Consider the following 22,910-nt stretch of genomic DNA (forward strand, 5'->3'; position numbering starts at 1 on the left):
AAAAGCTGTACTCGCCGTCCCCCTTGCGCAGCGCGTTGTTGTTACTGCCTCTGTTGTCCGCGTTACGGGAAGAGATTGTGTTCAGTCTTTGGATGTCCGAAACTCGAGTCTATCTCGTTCCCTTCCTCTTCCCAGAAGAGTTCATCATACACTACTTACATTGTGTCTTCACGCGCATGTGTGCAGGTCTGGTAGACATTTTTATCTGCTGGCGGGGGGTGGTCGTGCTCTAAAACACGCACCTTGACTCGCTCCTTCCCGAAACGCACACGAAGCACACACCGTGTTGCACGAGTGCGTCGTGTCTCACGTATTCGTGTGCCAGCGCCAACACGTTTCGACTCCAGAGGACGGATTTCCTTGGGGGTGGTGGTGGTGGTGGTGGTGGTGGTGGCATAGAGTGGTGGTGTACGGCACGGCTGAACTCGACATTTTTTTTCCGACTCATTTTCTTCCCCCCTTTTTTTTTTGGTACTCCTCAGGGTCTCTCCCTTCCCCTTCCTCCTTCTGTGGGCAGACCTCCTCCTCCCCTGCGCTTGTCTATTCTCTTTCTCTTCCTTCCTCCTCCTTCCTCCTCCTTCCTCCTCCTCCATACACGTATATGCGTTCATGTATGCATGTGTATACCCGAGATTTAATTCTTCTCTCTTCTTCATCTGTGTGCGTGTGTGTGTGTGTGTGTGTCTATTGTGCCTGTGTGGACATTTTGTGGTTGATTTCCTTGTTGTTGTTGTTTTATGTGCCACTCTTTTTCTGACTCATTTTCCTTCCATCCAGTGGAGACTTTGCACGAGCGAAAGAGGGCCGACGATTGGAAACATCAAGCCCCCCCTCCCTCTCTTCCCTCTCCCCGCAAAAAACAACAACACACACAAGAGGAAGAAGAGAGACCACGCCATCGACTTTGCCAGGACACACACACACACACACACACCTCCACAGCCATATATATGTATATGTACATATACACATGTATGTATCTGTAGAGTCCTCATATTATTATTATTCCTGTATCATCTATTTTTTTCGTGTTCAACATTGTGTGTGCGCGCCTTTTCTCGTCCTCCTCCCTTCACGAGGGACATTGCGCCTAACACATACACATCCGTAGATGTCCTGACACGGCCCCTGGGCCCCTCTCCGTTGTTTTTTTCCGCCTCATCCCCTCTGCACATAAACACGCACATACATTTTTATATTTCTTTATATATATATTTAAATTCTTTTTCGTTGCTGTCTTTGTTTTCTTGTTTTTATTGTTGCATTGTGTGTTGGTGTGGAGCGTGTGTGCTCTGTCTGCGTGTATTGTAAGATTTTGTGCGTACACGTGTCTTTATTGCACCCCTCATGCTCACACAAGCACATACATCCGTTAACATTAAACTTATTCATTTTTAGCCCCTCCCCCCCCCTACACACACACACAGAGAACAAACAGTAGTCTTGTGTCTGCATGTCTACTGCGATGCCACAGACAGAGAACTTAGCTGCCCCCACGCTCCACAGAGGGCGTACCAGCGCTCCCGAGGGGACTAGTACCTCCCGCGGTGTGCGGCGCCATGTCCGCGCACGCGCCAACAGACCTGCTGCCTTGGGCGGCTCCAGTGCATCGCTACAATCACCCGAGATGAGGTCACCTTCGGTGTTATCTGCCACCAATGTTCAGCACAGCATGGGTAACACCTTCGCCGCAGTCGTCGGTTCACCGCGCTCAGAAAATGAGAGGCCCTTGCATGCGCGCCAAGAACACCACCCACCGGAGTCGGTCGCACCTAGGCCACCTAAGCAGGGCCTGCCGAGCGGTGCGGCTGCCTCCCCCTCCTCTGTGGCTTCTGCGGCTAGCGAGAGTGATCTGTGCATGTTTCTTGGACAGGCCTCGCCATCATCCAGGGCGTGCCGAGGCACCGGTGAAAGCAGCAGCGGCAGCGACGACGACGACGAGAGGGGCACCCAACAGGGCGGCAAGGGCGCGTCCGGCTGCGGGGCAGACGGGGGAAAGGGCTGCTGTAGCAGTGACGGCGGCGAGGGAGAAGGGCTGCTGCCCACCCCAGAGACCCCTGAGTCGATGGTGCGACCAAGTGGCTCGAAGACGGGCGGGTGGGCTTCCTTCGCTAGCTTGCGCATGCGCAACATGGACGCACTGCGCGCCTACTCGTGGGATCGACGCATCTTCCTGCCACATGGTGACGGCATTACTGGTGCGATTTTGGAGCTGCTCGCCTCGCCCCGGATCTGGGAGAAAGTGGACTGGGCGATTCGCGGGCCAGCCATCTCGATCTTGCCAACGCTGATAGTCTGTCTGGAGCCGGCCACAGCCCATATCTTTCCTATGCCCACCTCTGTGGTGTTTCTTGCGTACTGGACGACGCAGCCGACGTTGGGAGCCGGGCTGCGCGAGACCTTCACGGTGCTGAAGGCATTTATTGTTTCGCTTGCGTTCTTGTCCGTTGTCGTCTGGATCCAGCCAGGCCCGAAGTGGCTGACCATCCTAATCCTCTTCTTCTCCCTCTCCATCGGTGCCTTTGCGGCACAGCAGATGAGGGTGACGATTGCGTACTGCTTTGCAAGTTTGATTATGCAGTACATTGCACACCCGGAGTCGACTGGGTACAAGTACATTGGCGACTACTACCTCACTCTGTTCATTGGGCAGGGATTTGCCGTGGGTGCGCTCATGTTCCCGTTCATTCGGTGGTCCAGCGAGAACGCGCGGCGGTATTTGGCTGTGATGGGCGACGCCATCAGTCTCTCGGTGCACGCGGGGTGCTGCAGCTTCTGGGTAGAGGGCAGCTTGTTGGAGCGTCAGCTTCACGTTGCACGACTGCGGCAGCTGCGCCAGACTATCGAGGCCAGCATGGAAAAGGCGAGGATGGGGCTGTCGGAGATGGGGTACGAGCCGCACACTGGCGTGTACACTACGCGGCTGAAGACGCGAATGACGTTTCTGAAGAACGTATTCAACGTTGTGCAGTCGATGACGCTCGTGGTGGAGCAGATCGCCGCAAACCCGATACTGATCGAGACGCCGATGTGCCGAGCGTTTGGCGAGCGAATCCGTGGCGAGATGAGTGTCGCTGCTGCTGCGATGGACGCGATGCTGCTTCGCATTGTCGACCTCGATCACCTCGTGTCTGCAGCTGACATGGAGGCGTTTCGCGCTGCGAAGGCGCGCTACGAGGATGCCGTGTCGAGCGCGCGTGACGAGGTGATCCTGAGCAATGAGAACTACCGCGCGGACAGCAGCGACATCCTACTTGGTTTTTTTCTCTTCAGTGTGGAGGAGATGATGGAGCTCATCAGCGGCTTCCAAGACGCTGCGCACAGCCCCAGTAATCTGTGGTACTTCCTCACGTTTCTGAAGCGTGATTTGCAGAGTCTGTGGTCTGCGTTTGTGGAGCTGTACAGCGCCATCACGCTGCGCCATTCTATAACTCGTCGATTAAAGGAGGGCATCAAGCTGAGCCTTTCCATTGTACTGGCAGCGTGCTTCCAGACGTATGGGTTGGAGAGCTCTGTCATGAATCCCGTCATCGGCGTGGAGACCATCGCGTTGCTCTACCGCTCTACTAGAGGTGAAAGCTTCCAGTATGGACAGAGTCGTCTGCTAGGAACGGTACTCGGCTGTCTCACGGGACTTGTCGGAGTGCAGCTCGCCAACGGAAGGCGTCCTGTGCTGTACGTGTGCACACTCGTGTTGACGTTCATTGGCTCTTACGTGCGAACCTCGCCCGATTGCGGCCCCATCGGCAATGGAATGTCGACCGGTGTAATTTCTGTGGTTCTGGAGTACCAGAATAAAGGCAGCGCCATTGCACGCATTGAACAGAACTGCTTTGCAATAATTATATATTTTGTTGTCACCTCTCTAGTGTGGCCGGTGCGGTGTCAGACGAAGGTGAGGACAGGGTTCGACGGGTGCATGCGCATGGGCCGTGAGGTCACGGATCGGCTTCTGCGCAATCTCGATCTCCCGCACAGCGTCACCGCTGTGAGCTCAGACGTGATGGAGCTGCTGAGAGAGATGCAGCAGAAGGTGAACCAGCAGCTGCAGAACTTGACTGGGGCACGTCTGGAGCCGACGATGGACTCTGCTGAGTTCCCAGACATGGCGTGGCGCATGCTCTTGTCCGCGCAGCGCAAGCTAGTCGTGACACTGCTGATGATGCGCCACGCATACGCCACGTTCATGTCGAGCACTTTCTCGGAGAGGGCGGCCGACTCATCAAATGAGAAGGGCAACGCGAGTGGCGGTGCCGTAGCTTCTGCACCCAACATTTCTGTACACTGGGTTGTGCTGCACCGGATCTCGCCGTACACGCGACAGCTGAGCCTGCTTCTCTACGAGGCGATGGAGGTGTACCTGCTGCTGATGTCGAAGGTGACGTTCGTGCCGACGTCGGAGCTGACGCGTCTGCGGCTTGGGATGATGCAGTGCTACGACCGCATCGTTGCCGTGTACATCGAGACGATCCAGCATGAGTTGTGTGAGAGCGATGGGGACGAGGGTGGAGGCAAGGTGGGGAGCGGCGAAGACATGAGCGACCCCCTAGGGAGGCGGGCAGGATTGGCGGGGCAGGCGACTGCGACCGCGGGTCCACGTTTGTCCGTCTTCACTCCGTCTGGTTTGATGGTGGACGCCGGGGTGCAGGAGCACAAAAGCACGACCGAGAGTGCTGCGGATGCGAAGAGTCACCCCGACCCCCCTCTTCGTCGCAAGAGCACAACGCTCTCGAGGTCGTTCCACTCGCAGCGAAGGCAGAGTGTCAACGGCGGTTGCCGCATCGCGTACAAGTTGACCTCGGAGGAGCGCCAGCGTTTGCGCGACTACGTGTTGAGCCAGCAGGCGGACAGCGTCCTGAATGCATCTTTTCTCCCCAGTGCCGCAGACATGGTGGCGCGCCGAGATGTCGACGGGGCATCTGGAGCCGCGGGCAATGCCGTCGGGGGCGCGAGCTTTGTCAACAACAGTATCTTCAGCCTCAACGGCAACTCTTTCTGCCGCAACACAAGCATGTGGGATAGTGTCCTGCTGAACAGCTCCAGGATCGTGGTGCATCTTCCTGTTCATGAGGAGCCGAAGAGGAGGCAGGGCGGCGGCACGGCGTCGGTTGGTTTCTCGACGCATCACTCGACGCTGCACTCGTCTCACCCGTCTGGCATCCGCGGCCTGCATTCCTCTATCGTGGGCGCGGACGACGTTGCCGTTGACGATGCGGTGAGCGCTGAGGCCGCTGCGGTAGCGTCGCCGGTCAATGCGGTATGCGCGAACCCGTCGCTGGGGAGCGAGGCGCATTCCGGGGCCGGAGTGTCTGCGCCGCCTTCTCTTGGCCACCGTAGCGCTTCTGTCGCATCATTGGGCTGTGATGGCCCGCGGGGGCGGCGGCACGAGCGCACCCAGTCGTCCGTCTCGGAGTCTCTCCGCGGCGTTCCGCTGGCCGCTGTTGCCGGCACTGCGGCTGCCGCGGCCCCGAATGCGAAAGAGGCGGCGGCGCCCCCGCATTCGGCGTTGCCGCACTACACCGTTGTTCCCACGAGTTTTGCAGCGGCGGCCACGCCGCCGAGTACGGATGGTGCTGCAGCCAACACACAGAACGCGAGCAGCGGCTCACCGTCGCGCTGCAGCCATGCTTGTGTGGGCATAGGAGACGAGGCGGTGCCGAACCATAGCATACTTCTGAGGAACAGCGGCATGTTTCCCTTGGCGCCGACCGGCGACGTTGGGATCGCTGGCGGTGACGTGTTTTCGCTTGGCCGAAGGGCGCGTGCGAGTCCCTGGCCGCCTCTGGGGTTGATGGGATCCTCGTTCCTCACCCACCAGCGGCGCGGTGGGGGCGCCACGACGGAGGCCTGGGCTGACGGAGTGTGCGATGTTTCCCTGTCGCCGCCGCCGGGCACCGAAACCACGCCGCCGCACGGCCAGAGAGCGCTCGGCGATGGCGGCAGGGGATTGAAGGGCTCACAGGAGCTCCCGCTCAGCGCCGTTGCTGAGGATTACGCGTGCGCCGAGGAGCGGCGTGGCGCTGTATTGTCTGGTGCGACCGGTAGCGAGGGTGATCGACAGGGTGCGGGCAAGGCCATGGGTGCGCCCCTGAGCCACCGGAGCAACGACCTTTGTGGCACAAAAGACACGCTCGCTTCCTGCACAGCCCTCCCCTTATCGCCTGCCGCATCCCCCATTCCGAGTGCTGCAGCCGCTGCGGGCGATGCGACGGCTGGGAGGCGGACTGCTGGTAGCGGAGTGAACCCGCCCCCAACCAGCGTGGTCGCCAATGGGAGCTTCAACCGACTCGGGCCTGCGATTCCAGTGGCGTTGTGTGCGTACGTGGAGGGGCTGGCGGTCCATCAGCAGCAGCAGGCGCCGCCACCACCAGCCCTGCTTGGCAACGCATCCTTCATTGCCCTCTCGAGCAATCTACCGGTGATGAGCCGTAGCTTCTTTGGCGGGGCTGCAGCTGATGCCGAGGGCAGTGGGCGCGCAGGGATGACACCCCCCTTACCTTCCGTCGTCGTGCCATCGGCGTCATTTAGAGGCGGTGCACCTTCCGCTTCAGCGTCTGTGCTCATCGGTGCGGCGCCCCCGCGCGGGACTGGTGGCACCTGGACTCTCGAGGACACCGGCATGCGCGGTACCGGTGTGAACAACAGCAGCAGCAACATGGGCAACGCTGTCGAATTACTCCGCAGCTTTGCTGGCACACAAATCCCCAACACCACCCTGCTGCGTCTGCTGCAGCCAGATGATGATGTGGGCGGTGAGGACAACAAGAGCGAGTATGTTCTAGCGAATAGCGACATCCACAGCCTGGAGGCATTTCTCTTCGGCCTCCGCGCGTTGATCACACAGATGGAGGAGATTGAGCGCTACTTGCTGGAGGTGGTGCACGGGATGGAGATGGCCAAGAAGCTGTGAGTGTGTGTGTGTGTGTGGGTGTGTGAAGCTGTCTTCGACTGCACTTCTGGAGCTTCACTGCGCACCTTCATAAATGTCAAGCGCTCTACTGCGCATCACTTTCTTGAAATCGAGCACCCGTGTGTGGGAGCGCGCGAGTACCCCGCTGGTGGAGAGAGATGGACTAAAGTGGAAAAACATGAGCTACCCGATCCACCTTGGGTCACGAAGAAAAGGAACTGAGATGTGGTTCGGGGCGGGTGTATGAGGGCTCGGGGTGGGGGAGGGCTGTTGGTGGTGTGGAGGGAGGTGCCGTATAACTGCGCGGCACGTATAGATAACTGCATCTTTGTTTTGGATGTACTCATCCCTAACAGTTACGAGTCGACTCTCACCAAAGGGCTTCTCGTAGCCTTGTGGGCAATGCGTGCGATTGTGGATTCTCCGGTTTGGCGCTCTGCTGTGTCTTCTCATCCCCACCCACCTCATCTATGCCGTGCTTCCTTCACTCCCCCCCCTTTTTTTTTAAAACCCCCATCATCTGCTGTGGCCTTCGTATTATGCCCTGGGTACAGTGTATATATTTATATTTATATATATATATTGTATTTATCAAAAATATTTTTTTTCTCTCTTCCTTGCTTAGGTGTGTCTGTCTTCCCCTTTTCTTTTCCGTTGATGCTGTTGTTGGTCTTGTGTTGAGTCACACGGCCTAAGCCCCCACCTATACACGAGAACCAGAAGCAGCAGTCGGAGTACTCCGACCACCTTTGGTCACATCTCCCCCACCGTCACTGCCGAAATCCACTTCCCTCTCTCCCCCCTCTTCCCCTTTTCCATATATTTGTGTGTGTGTGATAGAGAAGTGTGAGGCTCGTCTGCGCCGCGTGTTTCCCTTCTGCCACGCCTGCTTCTATATCCGTGTGCATATATATATATATATTCGGAATATACACATATATATACACACACATTTATATACACACACATATATATATTGATATATATATATTAATATATTTATATATTACATAAGTTTTGTGTTTAAAGAAGAAATTATTTCTAAGCAGATTAACACAAGGGGAAGGGTGTTCGTCAAAGGTGACTGTTGATAAATGTTCGGAGAGTTCTACGTTGACAGCGGCGCCTCGAAGGAGGCGCACCCGGGTAGCCCCAGGAGGGCTACGAACACCGAGTTCTCAGCTCTGACTGCTGCAGGCGCCGCTACAGGGGATGCACATCGACAACAGCAGCGCCCGCACTCCGTGAAGGAGATTATCAAGGAGCTGGATGAGGAGCAGGGCGTCAACGCCCCGAAGGGCGGCTGCTGCTCTCGTCTTTTTGTTCCGTTCTTCACGATCGCCATGCTTGCTTTTATTTTTGTAGCCATTGTCTACACAAATGGCGCCAGCTCAGACGCCGAAGCGACGCCACGAGTGGCGGTTATCGTCCTGGAGGGCTTCTCTGGTACTGTCTTTCACGCTCTCATGCAGTCTGGTGTGTATCTGCCAAACATTGCGTACATGCTCACCTCGCAACGGGGTGAGTGGGCGCCATGCGCCACAGGCACCGAGTCCAGCTGCGCTCGTTCTGTTGTGGTTGCGAACGCCACATCGGGTGAGGTGCACGTGAGTGCAGCGGCAGCGATGACTTCGTGCTTTACTGGTGTGCCGCCGCGCGAGCATCAGGTCTACAACGAGAGTCTTGAGAGCATGTCGATGTACGCAACCACTTCCAAGATGTATCCGAGTATCGCGAAGCGTGTGAAGAACGCAGGGATGAGGGTGACGGTCGTCGGCAGCTCGCTTGCCATCAATTCCTTCAGTGTTTCATCGGGCAGGTGCTCTCGACCGGGTGTGCTTGACATGGAGTGTGCGGCGTCGCAGGCCGAGCTGCTGCGGTCGAGCATCGACGAGTACTCGGGCAAAGTGCAGCTGGACTGCCTGTCGTCGTCTTCGTGTAGCACGGACACGCGCAGGACCAGTACGCCAACCGACCCGAAACATCACAGTGACGGCCACGCTGAGGCGCAGTTCACTCGTCACCTGAAAAGCATATTCGGTGATCTCGCTTACTCGTCCCCGAAGCAGGAGACCCCAACGCAGAACGCGGACGCTGACAACCTGTCGGACTCCCTCTTTATCTTCCACTTCGACGCACTGGCGGTACGGGCATTCAGCGACCACCTGCCGGAGTTCCGGCAGAGCGCCTCCTCTAAGGAGTACGTTGCTCAGGTGTATCTCCTAGACGCGTTGGTCGGCCAGGTGATCAGCTACGTGCGCGACCGCTCTCGCAGCTTGAAAGAGAACTGGCTTCTTCTTGGCGTCTCGGATCACGGCGGCACTGACAAGCGGTACGACACACCGGCTCATCTCTCCTCCGAGAACACGATTGCTTTTTTTATGGCCACATACACTGCCAACGCGAAGGGCTACGTTACTATGGCCCCATTCCAGCGACCGATGACGCATCTCGACGTGCTTCCGACGGTGTTAACCTGGTTGGGCGTTGCACCGTACGACGCGGAGACGAACGCCGTGGTCGCCGGCACGAACAAGACGGTGGCGAGCCCGTCGGTGTGGGAGAATGTGGGCGAGCGGCAGCACTTGAGTGGATTTGTGCAGGGTGTATGCTCCTCTGGCGTCTCTCTGCAGGACTGCGCATTGTAGGTGTCTCTGGGATGTTGTTGTTCCTCCTCTCTCTTTCCTTTCCCCCCGTATTCTCGTCTGAGTTGGCTTCGTGGAAGCGCACAACGATCCGAGAGGGACGTCTCAGCTTTGGTGGTAGGCCTGTAAGGGGTATCTTGAAAGGAGAATAAGTCTGTGTTGGGGGAGGGCTGCACCTGCGTGTGCCCTGTGCGGAGAGAAAAAAAAGAGGTACACTCTGACGGCGTCTGTATCTAGGGGATGTTCTCTCTTCTTGTGCTCATCCCTTTTCTCTTCCGTGCGTGTCGGCAGCTTCTTCCTGTATTCCTTCATCCAATCTTCCCTCTTCCCGCCGATGACACTTTTAAACGTTTTGCCCTTTTTTTTTGGGTGTGTGTGTGTTCTCACTCGTGTTTTCGGGCAAGGCAACTCCCCTCCCCCTCCCCCTCCCCTCCGACGTTTCTGAAGAACGTGTTCAACGTTGTGCAGTCGATGACGCTCGTGGTGGAGCAGATCGCCGCAAACCCGCTACTGATCGAGACGCCGATGTGCCGAGCGTTTGGCGAGCGAATCCGTGGCGAGATGAGTGTCGCTGCTGCTGCGATGGACGCGATGCTGCTTCGCATTGTCGACCTCGATCACCTCGTGTCTGCAGCTGACATGGAGGCGTTTCGCGCTGCGAAGGCGCGCTACGAGGATGCCGTGTCGAGCGCGCGTGACGAGGTGATCCTGAGCAATGAGAACTACCGCGCGGACAGCAGCGACATCCTACTTGGTTTTTTTCTCTTCAGTGTGGAGGAGATGATGGAGCTCATCAGCGGCTTCCAAGACGCTGCGCACAGCCCCAGTAATCTGTGGTACTTCCTCACGTTTCTGAAGCGTGATTTGCAGAGTCTGTGGTCTGCGTTTGTGGAGCTGTACAGCGCCATCACGCTGCGCCATTCTATAACTCGTCGATTAAAGGAGGGCATCAAGCTGAGCCTTTCCATTGTACTGGCAGCGTGCTTCCAGACGTATGGGTTGGAGAGCTCTGTCATGAATCCCGTCATCGGCGTGGAGACCATCGCGTTGCTCTACCGCTCTACTAGAGGTGAAAGCTTCCAGTATGGACAGAGTCGTCTGCTAGGAACGGTACTCGGCTGTCTCACGGGACTTGTCGGAGTGCAGCTCGCCAACGGAAGGCGTCCTGTGCTGTACGTGTGCACACTCGTGCTGACGTTCATTGGCTCTTACGTGCGAACCTCGCCCGATTGCGGCGCGATCGGGAATGGGATGTCGACCGGTGTAATTTCTGTGGTTCTGGAGTACCAGAATAAAGGCCGCGCCATTGCACGCATTGAACAGAACTGCTTTGCAATAATTATATATTTTGTTGTCACCTCTCTAGTGTGGCCGGTGCGGTGTCAGACGAAGGTGAGGACAGGGTTCGACGGGTGCATGCGCATGGGCCGTGAGGTCACGGATCGGCTTCTGCGCAATCTCGATCTCCCGCACAGCGTCACCGCTGTGAGCTCAGACGTGATGGAGCTGCTGAGAGAGATGCAGCAGAAGGTGAACCAGCAGCTGCAGAACTTGACTGGGGCACGTCTGGAGCCGACGATGGACTCTGCTGAGTTCCCAGACATGGCGTGGCGCATGCTCCTGTCCGCGCAGCGCAAGCTAGTCGTGACACTGCTGATGATGCGCCACGCATACGCCACGTTCATGTCGAGCACTTTCTCGGAGAGGGCGGCCGACTCATCAAATGAGAAGGGCAACGCGAGTGGCGGTGCCGTAGCTTCTGCACCCAACATTTCTGTACACTGGGTTGTGCTGCACCGGATCTCGCCGTACACGCGACAGCTGAGCCTGCTTCTCTACGAGGCGATGGAGGTGTACCTGCTGCTGATGTCGAAGGTGACGTTCGTGCCGACGTCGGAGCTGACGCGTCTGCGGCTTGGGATGATGCAGTGCTACGACCGCATCGTTGCCGTGTACATCGAGACGATCCAGCATGAGTTGTGTGAGAGCGATGGGGACGAGGGTGGAGGCAAGGTGGGGAGCGGCGAAGACATGAGCGACCCCTAGGGAGGCGGGCAGGATTGGCGGGGCAGGCGACTGCGACCGCGGGTCCACGTTTGTCCGTCTTCACTCCGTCTGGTTTGATGGTGGACGCCGGGGTGCAGGAGCACAAAAGCACGGCCGACAGTGCTGCGGATGCGAAGAGTCACCCCGACCCCCCTCTTCGTCGCAAGAGCACAACGCTCTCGAGGTCGTTCCACTCGCAGCGAAGGCAGAGTGTCAACGGCGGTTGCCGCATCGCGTACACGTTGACCTCGGAGGAGCGCCAGCGTTTGCGCGACTACGTGTTGAGCCAGCAGGCGGACAGCGTCCTGAATGCATCTTTTCTCCCCAGTGCCGCAGACATGGTGGCGCGCCGAGATGTCGACGGGGCATCTGGAGCCGCGGGCAATGCCGTCGGGGGCGCGAGCTTTGTCAACAACAGTATCTTCAGCCTCAACGGCAACTCTTTCTGCCGCAACACAAGCATGTGGGATAGTGCCCTGCTGAACAGCTCCAGGATCGTGGTGCATCTTCCTGTTCATGAGGAGCTGAAGAGGAGGCAGGGCGGCGGCACGGCGTCGGTTGGTTTGTCGACGCATCACTCGACGCTGCACTCGTCTCACCCGTCTGGCATCCGCGGCCTGCATTCCTCTATCGTGGGCGCGGACGACGTTGCCGTTGACGGTGCGGCGAGCGCTGAGGCCGCTGCGGTAGCGTCGCCGGTCAATGCGGTATGCGCGAACCCGTCGCTGGGGAGCGAGGCGTATTCCAGGGCTGGAGTGTCTGCGCCGCCTTCTCTTGGCCACAGTAGCGCTTCTGTCGCATCATTGGGCTGTGATGGCCCGCGGGGGCGGCGGCACGAGCGCACCCAGTCGTCCGTCTCGGAGTCTCTCCGCGGCGTTCCGCTGGCCGCTGTTGCCGGCACTGCGGCTGCCGCGGCCCCGAATGCGAAAGAGGCGGCGGCGCCCCCGCATTCGGCGTTGCCGCACTACACCGTTGTTCCCACGAGTTTTGCAGCGGCGGCCACGCCGCCGAGTACGGATGGTGCTGCAGCCAACACACAGAACGCGAGCAGCGGCTCGCCGTCGCGCTGCAGCCATGCTTGTGTGGGCATAGCAGACGAGGCGGTGCCAAACCATAGCATACTTCTGAGGAACAGCGGCATGTTTCCGTTGGCGCCGACCGGCGACGCTGGGATCGCTGGCGGTGACGTGTTTTCGCTTGGCCGAAGGGCGCGTGCGAGTCCCTGGCCGCCTCTGGGGTTGATGGGATCCTCGTTCCTCACCCACCAGCGGCGCGGTGGGGGCGCCACGACGGAGGCCTGGGCTGACGGAGTGTGCGATGTTTCCCTGTCGCCGCCGCCGGGCACCGCAACCGCGCCGCCGCACGGCCAGAGAGCGCTCGGCGATGGCGGCAGGGGATTGAAGGGCTCACAGGAGCTCCCGCTCAGCGCCGTTGCTGAGGATTACGCGTGCGCCGAGGAGCGGCGTGGCGCTGTATTGTCTGGTGCGACCGGTAGCGAGGGTGATCGACAGGGTGCGGGCAAGGCCATGGGTGCGCCCCTGAGCCACCGGAGCAACGACCTTTGTGGCACAAAAGACACGCTCGCTTCCTGCACAGCCCTCCCCTTATCGCCTGCCGCATCCCCCATTCCGAGCGCTGCAGCCGCTGCGGGCGATGCGACGGCTGGGAGGCGGACTGCTGGTAGCGGAGTGAACCCGCCCCCAACCAGCGTGGTCGCCAATGGGAGCTTCAACCGACTCGGGCCTGCGATTCCAGTGGCGTTGTGTGCGTACGTGGAGGGGCTGGCGGTCCATCAGCAGCAGCAGGCGCCGCCACCACCAGCCCTGCTTGGCAACGCATCCTTCATTGCCCTCTCGAGCAATCTACCGGTGATGAGCCGTAGCTTCTTTGGCGGGGCTGCAGCTGATGCCGAGGGCAGTGGGCGCGCAGGGATGACACCCCCCCTTACCTTCCGTCGTCGTGCCATCGGCGTCATTTAGAGGCGGTGCACCTTCCGCTTCAGCGTCTGTGCTCATCGGTGCGGCGCCCCCGCGCGGGACTGGTGGCACCTGGACTCTCGAGGACACCGGCATGCGCGGTACCGGTGTGAACAACAGCAGCAGCAACATGGGCAACGCTGTCGAATTACTCCGCAGCTTTGCTGGCACACAAATCCCCAACACCACCCTGCTGCGTCTGCTGCAGCCAGATGATGATGTGGGCGGTGAGGACAACAAGAGCGAGTATGTTCTAGCGAATAGCGACATCCACAGCCTGGAGGCATTTCTCTTCGGCCTCCGCGCGTTGATCACACAGATGGAGGAGATTGAGCGCTACTTGCTGGAGGTGGTGCACGGGATGGAGATGGCCAAGAAGCTGTGAGTGTGTGTGTGTGTGTGTGTGCAGGGGAGGAGCAGAGACCATTGTAATGTCATGCAGCCTCTGCGCATACCTGAGCTTCGGTGGATGCTTTATGAGACACTATTCACCATCCGAAGGCTGTATGGACATTTTTTTTTTTGGGTGAGAGAAGTACTCGGGGTCGGGAAAAAAAGGGGCTTGAGTGTTTGTGTGGGCGGGCTTGTGTGGCTCCGTATGTGTGCGCTGCAAATAGGCTTGCATGTGGCTGTCGTGGCGGCGCGATGCTCTCGAAGGGCTTCGCCGGCGTCAGGGTCTCCTCCTTTTTTATTTGTTGTGAGTGTGTGTGAATTGCTGAGGGGGGAGGGGGCGAGGTGTTTTCATTACCTGCTATTCGTGCTCCTGCATGGCCGCGTGTGTGTATTATACAAAAGCGTGCGCATCTCCTATACGCTGTGAAGTACTCGATGCTCAGAGGAGGGGAGGGTTACTGCAGCGGTGCTCGGCAGACGCACTTGAACACGAGCGCCACACACCCACTGAGACAATCAACTGATTCATATTTGATGCGGAATAGGAGTAGAGAGAGGTGCAGGCAGCTTGCTTACGATCCCATTCTTCCAGATAACATCACGAAGGCAAGAAGAAAGTGTGTTTTATCTAAAAGCACTGCACGTGCTGTAATGCGCGCCTGCGTGTGTATGTGTGTGTGTGTGTGTGTGTGTCAAGGGTGGGCTGACTGGACGGTGGTTGGGGGACACAGGTCGTGTGTGTTTTGTTTTTTTCCCCGCTACAACTACTCTACCCACCCCTCCATTTGTCGGGTCCGCTTACGTATCAACTGTTCCTCAACCATACCCACTCTTTGCTCTATCCCCCTATTTGTTCACGTAGCAACGTGCACCCATATTCCTCTACACACACACACACACACACACACGCAACCTCGCTTCATCTTCTCTCCGTGGCGACATCGTCTTCATTCCTGCTCTCCTCTTTCTTGTATGTCCCGCCTCTCCATTTTAATTCGCAAAGGGGAAGAAGACAAAGGAAAAAGCTGTACTCGCCGTCCCCCTTGCGCAGCGCGTTGTTGTTACTGCCTCTGTTGTCCGCGTTACGGGAAGAGATTGTGTTCAGTCTTTGGATGTCCGAAACTCGAGTCTATCTCGTTCCCTTCCTCTTCCCAGAAGAGTTCATCATACACTACTTACATTGTGTCTTCACGCGCATGTGTGCAGGTCTGGTAGACATTTTTATCTGCTGGCGGGGGGTGGTCGTGCTCTAAAACACGCACCTTGACTCGCTCCTTCCCGAAACGCACACGAAGCACACACCGTGTTGCACGAGTGCGTCGTGTCTCACGTATTCGTGTGCCAGCGCCAACACGTTTCGACTCCAGAGGACGGATTTCCTTGGGGGTGGTGGTGGTGGTGGTGGTGGTGGTGGCATAGAGTGGTGGTGTACGGCACGGCTGAACTCGACATTTTTTTTCCGACTCATTTTCTTCCCCCCTTTTTTTTTTGGTACTCCTCAGGGTCTCTCCCTTCCCCTTCCTCCTTCTGTGGGCAGACCTCCTCCTCCCCTGCGCTTGTCTATTCTCTTTCTCTTCCTTCCTCCTCCTTCCTCCTCCTCCATACACGTATATGCGTTCATGTATGCATGTGTATACCCGAGATTTAATTCTTCTCTCTTCTTCATCTGTGTGCGTGTGTGTGTGTGTGTGTGTCTATTGTGCCTGTGTGGACATTTTGTGGTTGATTTCCTTGTTGTTGTTGTTTTATGTGCCACTCTTTTTCTGACTCATTTTCCTTCCATCCAGTGGAGACTTTGCACGAGCGAAAGAGGGCCGACGATTGGAAACATCAAGCCCCCCCTCCCTCTCTTCCCTCTCCCCGCAAAAAACAACAACACACACAAGAGGAAGAAGAGAGACCACGCCATCGACTTTGCCAGGACACACACACACACACACACACACCTCCACAGCCATATATATGTATATGTACATATACACATGTATGTATCTGTAGAGTCCTCATATTATTATTATTCCTGTATCATCTATTTTTTTCGTGTTCAACATTGTGTGTGCGCGCCTTTCTCGTCCTCCTCCCTTCACGAGGGACATTGCGCCTAACACATACACATCCGTAGATGTCCTGACACGGCCCCTGGGCCCCTCTCCGTTGTTTTTTTCCGCCTCATCCCCTCTGCACATAAACACGCACATACATTTTTATATTTCTTTATATATCTATTTAAATTCTTTTTCGTTGCTGTCTTTGTTTTCTTGTTTTTATTGTTGCATTGTGTGTTGGTGTGGAGCGTGTGTGCTCTGTCTGCGTGTATTGTAAGATTTTGTGCGTACACGTGTCTTTATTGCACCCCTCATGCTCACACAAGCACATACATCCGTTAACATTAAACTTATTCATTTTTAGCCCCCCCCCCCCCCCTCCCCCCCCCTACACACACACAGAGAGAACAAACAGTAGTCTTGTGTCTGCATGTCTACTGCGATGCCACAGACAGAGAACTTAGCTGCCCCCACGCTCCACAGAGGGCGTACCAGCGCTCCCGAGGGGACTAGTACCTCCCGCGGTGTGCGGCGCCATGTCCGCGCACGCGCCAACAGACCTGCTGCCTTGGGCGGCTCCGGTGCATCGCTACAATCACCCGAGATGAGGTCACCGTCGGTGTTATCTGCCACCAATGTTCAGCACAGCACGGGTAACACCTTCGCCGCAGTCGTCGGTTCACCGCGCTCAGAAAATGAGAGGCCCTTGCATGCGCGCCAAGATCACCACCCACCGGAGTCGGTCGCACCTAGGCCACCTAAGCAGGGCCTGCCGAGCGGTGCGGCTGCCTCCCCCTCCTCTGTGGCTTCTGCGGCTAGTGAGAGTGATCTGTGCATGTTTCTTGGACAGGCCTCGCCATCATCCAGGGCGTGCCGAGGCACCGGTGAAAGCAGCAGCGGCAGCGACGACGACGACGAGAGGGGCACCCAACAGGGCGGCAAGGGCGCGTCCGGCTGCGGGGCAGACGGGGGAAAGGGCTGGCGTAGCAGTGACGGCGGCGAGGGAGAAGGGCTGCTGCCCACCCCAGAGACCCCTGAGTCGATGGTGCGACCAAGTGGCTCGAAGACGGGCGGGTGGGCTTCCTTCGCTAGCTTGCGCATGCGCAACATGGACGCACTGCGCGCCTACTCGTGGGATCGACGCATCTTCCTGCCACATGGTGACGGCATTACTGGTGCGATTCTGGAGCTGCTCGCCTCGCCCCGGATCTGGGAGAAAGTGGACTGGGCGATTCGCGGGTCAGCCATCTCGATCTTGCCAACGCTGATAGTCTGTCTGGAGCCGGCCACAGCCCATATCTTTCCTATGCCCACCTCTGTGGTGTTTCTTGCGTACTGGACGACGCAGCCGACGCTGGGAGCCGGGCTGCGCGAGACCTTCACGGTGCTGAAGGCATTTATTGTTTCGCTTGCGTTCTTGTCCGTTGTCGTCTGGATCCAGCCAGGCCCGAAGTGGCTGACCATCCTAATCCTCTTCTTCTCCCTCTCCATCGGTGCCTTTGCGGCACAGCAGATGAGGGTGACGATTGCGTACTGCTTTGCAAGTTTGATTATGCAGTACATTGCACACCCGGAGTCGACTGGGTACAAGTACATTGGCGACTACTACCTCACTCTGTTCATTGGGCAGGGATTTGCCGTGGGTGCGCTCATGTTCCCGTTCATTCGGTGGTCCAGCGAGAACGCGCGGCGGTATTTGGCTGTGATGGGCGACGCCATCAGTCTCTCGGTGCACGCGGGGTGCTGCAGCTTCTGGGTAGAGGGCAGCTTGTTGGAGCGTCAGCTTCACGTTGCACGACTGCGGCAGCTGCGCCAGACTATCGAGGCCAGCATGGAAAAGGCGAGGATGGGGCTGTCGGAGATGGGCTACGAGCCGCACACTGGCGTGTACACTACGCGGCTGAAGACGCGAATCTCCCTCCCTCCTCCCTCCTCCCTCCCCCCCTCCTCTCCCCCTTCCCTCCCAATACACGCATATATAGATGTATATGCATATATCTGGGGTCTAGGTGACAAGAGGCGAGGTGTTCTCCAGGGGATTCGTGTTGTTATATATATATATTTGTCGGTCTGTCTCTACGTGTCTGTTGGGAGTCCTTATGAATCCAATCAAGTCCATCAACGACGAAGGAGGGGAGGGCAGGCAGAGGGCCAGGGGGAGTTGGCGGCCATGTCTGTTGTCTTGGTCTCTCTCATCTCATTGAGAAAATCGGTGACTGACGTGAGGGAGGGGAAAAAAAAAAGGCATGCGACTCCCCCGATTCGTTTCTGCACGTGCGAACTCACATATATGCGTGTGTGTACGGGCTCATAGGGGTGGCTGGCAACGTCGAAAGACTTTTCCTCCAGGGAACTTTTTTTTTTTGGACCCAACGCCGCCTCCTCACGTGCGTATCCACAAACACACTCGTGAACATGCGTCTCTTGCTCTCTCTTTTTCTCTCTCACACACACACACACACACACACATACACACACGAGGAGGCCAATTGAAGCAGTCTCCTCTCGCTGTTATCCTCTCTACCCTCCCCTCTTCTCCCCTCCCCTTCCTTCCACCCTTCCCCCTCATATACATATGCGTACACACCTACCCACCCCTACGTAAGCCCGACAATGGAATGTTCATTCCCATCGGACTTGCCGTGCGTAGAGGGCACTCCAGGGTATGGCGGGACTCGCAGCGCTGCAGGGCGGAGTTGGGATGCATTCCAGAAACTGGCTCCTGCCGCAGCCGCTGCCGTCGGTGGTGCCGCGGGGATGGCATCTGGTGCCCACTCGTCAGTGAGCATCACCGTTGGCGAAGCGATGGACGTTGTTGCTGTGCAGTGCGAGCGGCGCGGCCTGACAAGTGCGGCAACGTGGCTGAGCGAGATTGGTCTCCACGCACTGCCGTCCCTGCTCTCTGCTCCAGTGCAAGCGTGCTCTTACGACGGTGGCCACGGTGGAAAGTCCCTCGCTTCTCCCCTTCAGGCCGCTATGCAGTTGGATAGCAGTTTGTTCAATGATTATTTCGTATCGGGTGCTGCGCCTGCCACCCCCTCGCTTGATGCGTCTATGCAGCCCCGATTGCAACGTCTGCATCGCGTCGCGCTGGGGTACTTCACCAAAGGGGAGTATCAGCGGTGCCACCATCTCATTTTACGCGAGGTGATGCGCAACACAACGGTTCACAGGGGCTGTGACGCTTCTCTCCCCTCAACAGCGCCGGGTACGATGCCCACGCTCACAGGTGAGCTGTATGCAAATGAAGGAGGCATCTCCTTGCCTCAGCCCGAGGTGGTCCGTGGGTTCCGCACGACGACGTTGCCCCCTCTCCTTCAGTTTCTCAGCCTTTATGCCCTCTTCATGGATGGCGTGAAGGTGAAGCAGCTTAGTAACAACGCCGCCCAGGGCGGGGGCACGGGGAGTGGTGGCACAGGCCACGGTGCCCCGCAGCGAGCCCTGCACCCACACGCACGAGTGTTGCGTGCTTATCTACTCGAGGCGATGCACAATCCAATTAACACACTAAGCTTACCCAGTTTTAGCAGCAACGATCCCGAGGGACGGCATTGCGACGGCGGAGAGGACGGGGCGGCGGTGCACACCGCGCCGGGGGAGAGACTTTCTGACACTCAGCACACGCCGAGCGCGAAGCACTCGTGGACGAAATCGAGCACGTCGTGGCGGGCAAGCGTTGCCTCTCCAGCCACAGCAGCAAGTGGAGCAGCCCCTGTAGGGATCACCGGTGCCTGTTCTTCTCGGCCTGCGACGACAAAGCCAGCTCGCAGCATGCGCGACAAAGCCTTTCCGAGCACCAATGCCTCATCCGTCTTCTCAAATCTCTCTCCAGCTGGTTCTTCTGTCGCCAAGGGGGCGGTGATAGACGGTACAGGGGACATGACATCCGCCATGGACTTGCTACATGTTGATCCATATCTGTCGTGGCTGATGGGCGTGGTGCTGCGGGAACTTTACATGAGACAGGAGAGTGCGACATATTTGCTGGCGGCGGTCAGCGTCAACCCGCTGCTGCGGTGTGCCTGGGAAGACCTCACGTGCCTGGTTGCTCGTGAGGCGCAGCTGACAGAGCTGGATGCTGTTCTTGACGGTCTGGAGCCTTCTTTTATGGTGGACATCTTCGCTGCCGAGGTGCGGTGTTTGCTGGGGGTAACGCCGGTGTCCTCGGCACGGCTGCGCATCGCCGCTGCTGCCGTCTCGACTCCCAGTGACGGATACCCACAGTCGTCGGCAGGGTCGAACCCCACGGCGGCTCCAGCAAGCACCGTGAAGGGCGTTTGCGTTGCGACAACGCTGCCGTCCCACTTCACACCAACTGAAGATCACACCGCCTTCTCTACCATGACGACTGCAATGGCGGGCACAAGCAACTCCTCCTCCCCCCCGCCGCCGCCGCCGCCGTCGTCGTCGCGGCGAACCAACGCCGGTGCAACGTCGCTCATCCCCGCTGCCACACTGTCCAACGCGTGGGAGTGCTTCTCGCTTCTGTTTCCCGACACGCCGTTTTTTCTCAGCCAGCTCGCACGCTTTTACTATCACCAACGCAACCGTCTCGATAAGGCGGAGGCGCTCTACCAGCGAATTCGCTCTATCGACCCACATTACCTCGCCATCTTGTACGACTACTCCAACGTACTGTACACAAAACGGGATCGTCTGGGTCTCAGCAGTCTCGCCCAGTCGGTGTACCAAGCGGACGCGTTCAGGGCAGAGACAAACTTCGCAGTAGGCAATTACTATGTGCTGCTTGGCCAGCACGACCGGGCCGCGTTGCATTTCCATCGTGCAACCGCGATCGATCCGCAGTGCGCAGAGGCGTGGCTGCTGCTCGGGCATGCCTACGTGGAGGTGAAAAATACGACAGCAGCGGTTGAGGCGTACCGCACGGCGGTGGAACTCAACGAGCGCGACTACCGCGGTTGGTACAACCTCGGTCAGATATACGAGCTGCTTGAGGCGTATCACCACGCTCTCTACTACTACTGGCACACCACTTCCCTGCGGCCGGCGGATCCAGGGATGTGGGTGGCGGTGGCCAATTGCTTGGAGCATGACGGTCGCATTGCCGAGAGCATCGCGTGCCTCGAGCGCGCAGAGACGTACGACTCGAGCTCTTCACCAGGCTACCCGGCCTATGTGCGGCGAATCGCCACGCACCACATCGCCAACTCGAGCTACACCCGCGCCTGCGTATATCTGGAAAAGCTTGCGCAAAGCCCTGCTGCGTCCACCGAGGACCTACTCCTGGCCCTTCCATTCATCGTCCAGCACTATGTGCAGCGAGCGCGGAACTCAGTTGAGGGGTTTCTGTGCTTCCCAAGCTGCACTCCGGGCCTCCTATCGCGTGACGCAGATGATGGGTCGCTGGCGACATCACCCTCATCCAGTGCGGATGCCGCGGGCCGACCTACCTCGCGCCACGCGCGCGCCGCGGCGGCACTGCAGCATCTCAACAGGGCGGAAGAGCACCTCAATACAATGGCAGAACTTGTGATGCCATCCGGTCAACACAGGCTTGCCAACGAGAATACAAACCCGATTCCCGAAACGTCGGGTGCGGCAGGCGAGGGTGGATCAAGTGGGGCAGAGAATAGCGCACCATCGAGAGGTAAAGAGGATGCTTCGAGTAAAGAATGGGCACGCCAGTCGCGTGGTGGCCCGGGTACCAACGCCTCCGTCTCCGCGTCATCCTCGGCGGCGCTTGCTGCTGTCGGGGCAACTACGCCAGGGAGAGGCGTGGATATCCCACCGGTCGCGTTTGTCCGCTGTCGCTACGAAGAGATTTCTATGCTGCGTGCGCAGGCAGTGCAACTCTTCCAGCTCTAAGAGGCGGAGGGAGTGGCTCGGGCTCTCCCTGCCGCAGCGTCCGCGTCCGCGTCCGCGTCCGCCTCCGCCATCTTTGTAATTGCAGCAGCAATGCCATAGTCACCTCTCTCTGTCTCTCTGTCTCTCGTAACTGTTGGGTTGTCATGAGTAGTCGTTCGCCTGCGTCGATGCCGTCGCGTGCTTAAACTTGGATTACAGATGAGTTTTTGCACTCGGAAGGAGGGGGCGGGGGGGGGGAGGGAGGGAGACAATCGACATACCGGAGGCGCATCGCTCTGGATAGCCCGCGTTGTGTGTGTGTGTGTGCTGTTGACTGATTGGTGCTCTTCTTTTCAGACGCTGCACGGTCATCAGGTGATTCCTGCTGTGTACGATGTTTTTTTATTATTATTTTCTCTTCCAGTGCTTTTACACTTATAGATAGAAGGCCCAGGGCACATGCAGCTCATTTCTTTTCTCCTGTTTGTTTGTTTGTCTCTGTGTAGTGCGTGTATGCAATGTGTATATATGCGTGCTTGTGGCTGTTTGGCGAAGGCATGGATAAAAAAAGGGCGTCGAACTGGAGGTCTCACATACATAAACGTGTGCGCATATGTTTGCTTATATGTATCGCACACGCGTGTGTGTCTGTGTGTCTGAGTGTGAAGGGTATGTGCGCAGATTTGAACGATTGCCTCAACTGCAGCACTACTGCAATTCTTCCTCTCTCCCGCCTTTGCTCGCACTGGCGTTATTCTGGGGCGGAGGACAAAGCACCTACACGCCTCCGATGCTGATTAGGCTTGGGGGGGGGAGGGAGGTCATTAGGCAGTGCGTGCGCTGCCCGAACAGTGTTCAGGATCGTCGTTCCCCCTCCCCCCCCTCCCCCCTCCACACCCCGTCCACTTTCGTTGTTTTGTTGCAGCTCTGCATTTACCCCATTCCCCCCCCTCTCCCCCTCTCTCTCGCACACACACACTCTCACACATTCGGTTTGCTGCAGACGTGCCCACCTCGATGTTCTGCTGTGCTCTCCTCCTCTTCTTCTTCTTGTCCTGAACTGTTGGACGAGACGGCTGTACCTAAACAC

At 57.9% G+C, this 22,910-nt stretch overlaps 6 protein-coding genes across 6 annotated transcripts; all 6 read left to right on the forward strand.

Moving 5' to 3' along the window:
* Nucleotides 1–1,858: 1,858 nt before the first annotated feature.
* JKF63_07502 (uncharacterized protein) lies at nucleotides 1,859–6,910 on the forward strand (the record flags this gene model as incomplete). Its single annotated transcript, XM_067903439.1, has 1 exon — nucleotides 1,859–6,910. The coding sequence occupies one exon, from the start codon at nucleotides 1,859–1,861 to the stop codon at nucleotides 6,908–6,910; it is 5,052 nt and encodes a 1,683-aa protein (XP_067758864.1).
* Nucleotides 6,911–8,253: 1,343 nt separating this feature from the next.
* JKF63_07503 (uncharacterized protein) lies at nucleotides 8,254–9,558 on the forward strand (the record flags this gene model as incomplete). Its single annotated transcript, XM_067903440.1, has 1 exon — nucleotides 8,254–9,558. The coding sequence occupies one exon, from the start codon at nucleotides 8,254–8,256 to the stop codon at nucleotides 9,556–9,558; it is 1,305 nt and encodes a 434-aa protein (XP_067758865.1).
* Nucleotides 9,559–10,026: 468 nt separating this feature from the next.
* JKF63_07504 (uncharacterized protein) lies at nucleotides 10,027–11,601 on the forward strand (the record flags this gene model as incomplete). The annotated part of the gene is made up of 1 exon (XM_067903441.1): nucleotides 10,027–11,601. One exon carries the CDS (start codon nucleotides 10,027–10,029, stop codon nucleotides 11,599–11,601), a length of 1,575 nt encoding a protein of 524 aa, XP_067758866.1.
* Nucleotides 11,602–11,678: 77 nt separating this feature from the next.
* Nucleotides 11,679–13,580, forward strand: JKF63_07505 (uncharacterized protein; the record flags this gene model as incomplete). Its single annotated transcript, XM_067903442.1, has 1 exon — nucleotides 11,679–13,580. One exon carries the CDS (start codon nucleotides 11,679–11,681, stop codon nucleotides 13,578–13,580), a length of 1,902 nt encoding a protein of 633 aa, XP_067758867.1.
* Nucleotides 13,581–13,671: 91 nt separating this feature from the next.
* JKF63_07506 (uncharacterized protein) lies at nucleotides 13,672–13,962 on the forward strand (the record flags this gene model as incomplete). The annotated part of the gene is made up of 1 exon (XM_067903443.1): nucleotides 13,672–13,962. One exon carries the CDS (start codon nucleotides 13,672–13,674, stop codon nucleotides 13,960–13,962), a length of 291 nt encoding a protein of 96 aa, XP_067758868.1.
* Nucleotides 13,963–18,261: 4,299 nt separating this feature from the next.
* On the forward strand, nucleotides 18,262–21,841 carry JKF63_07507 (uncharacterized protein; the record flags this gene model as incomplete). Its single annotated transcript, XM_067903444.1, has 4 exons — nucleotides 18,262–18,496; nucleotides 18,585–18,956; nucleotides 18,990–20,281; nucleotides 20,429–21,841. The coding sequence occupies 4 exons, from the start codon at nucleotides 18,262–18,264 to the stop codon at nucleotides 21,839–21,841; spliced, it is 3,312 nt and encodes a 1,103-aa protein (XP_067758869.1).
* Nucleotides 21,842–22,910: the final 1,069 nt, after the last annotated feature.

Source organism: Porcisia hertigi, chromosome 12, assembly GCF_017918235.1.
Source record: "Porcisia hertigi strain C119 chromosome 12, whole genome shotgun sequence".
NCBI lineage: Eukaryota > Euglenozoa > Kinetoplastea > Trypanosomatida > Trypanosomatidae > Porcisia > Porcisia hertigi.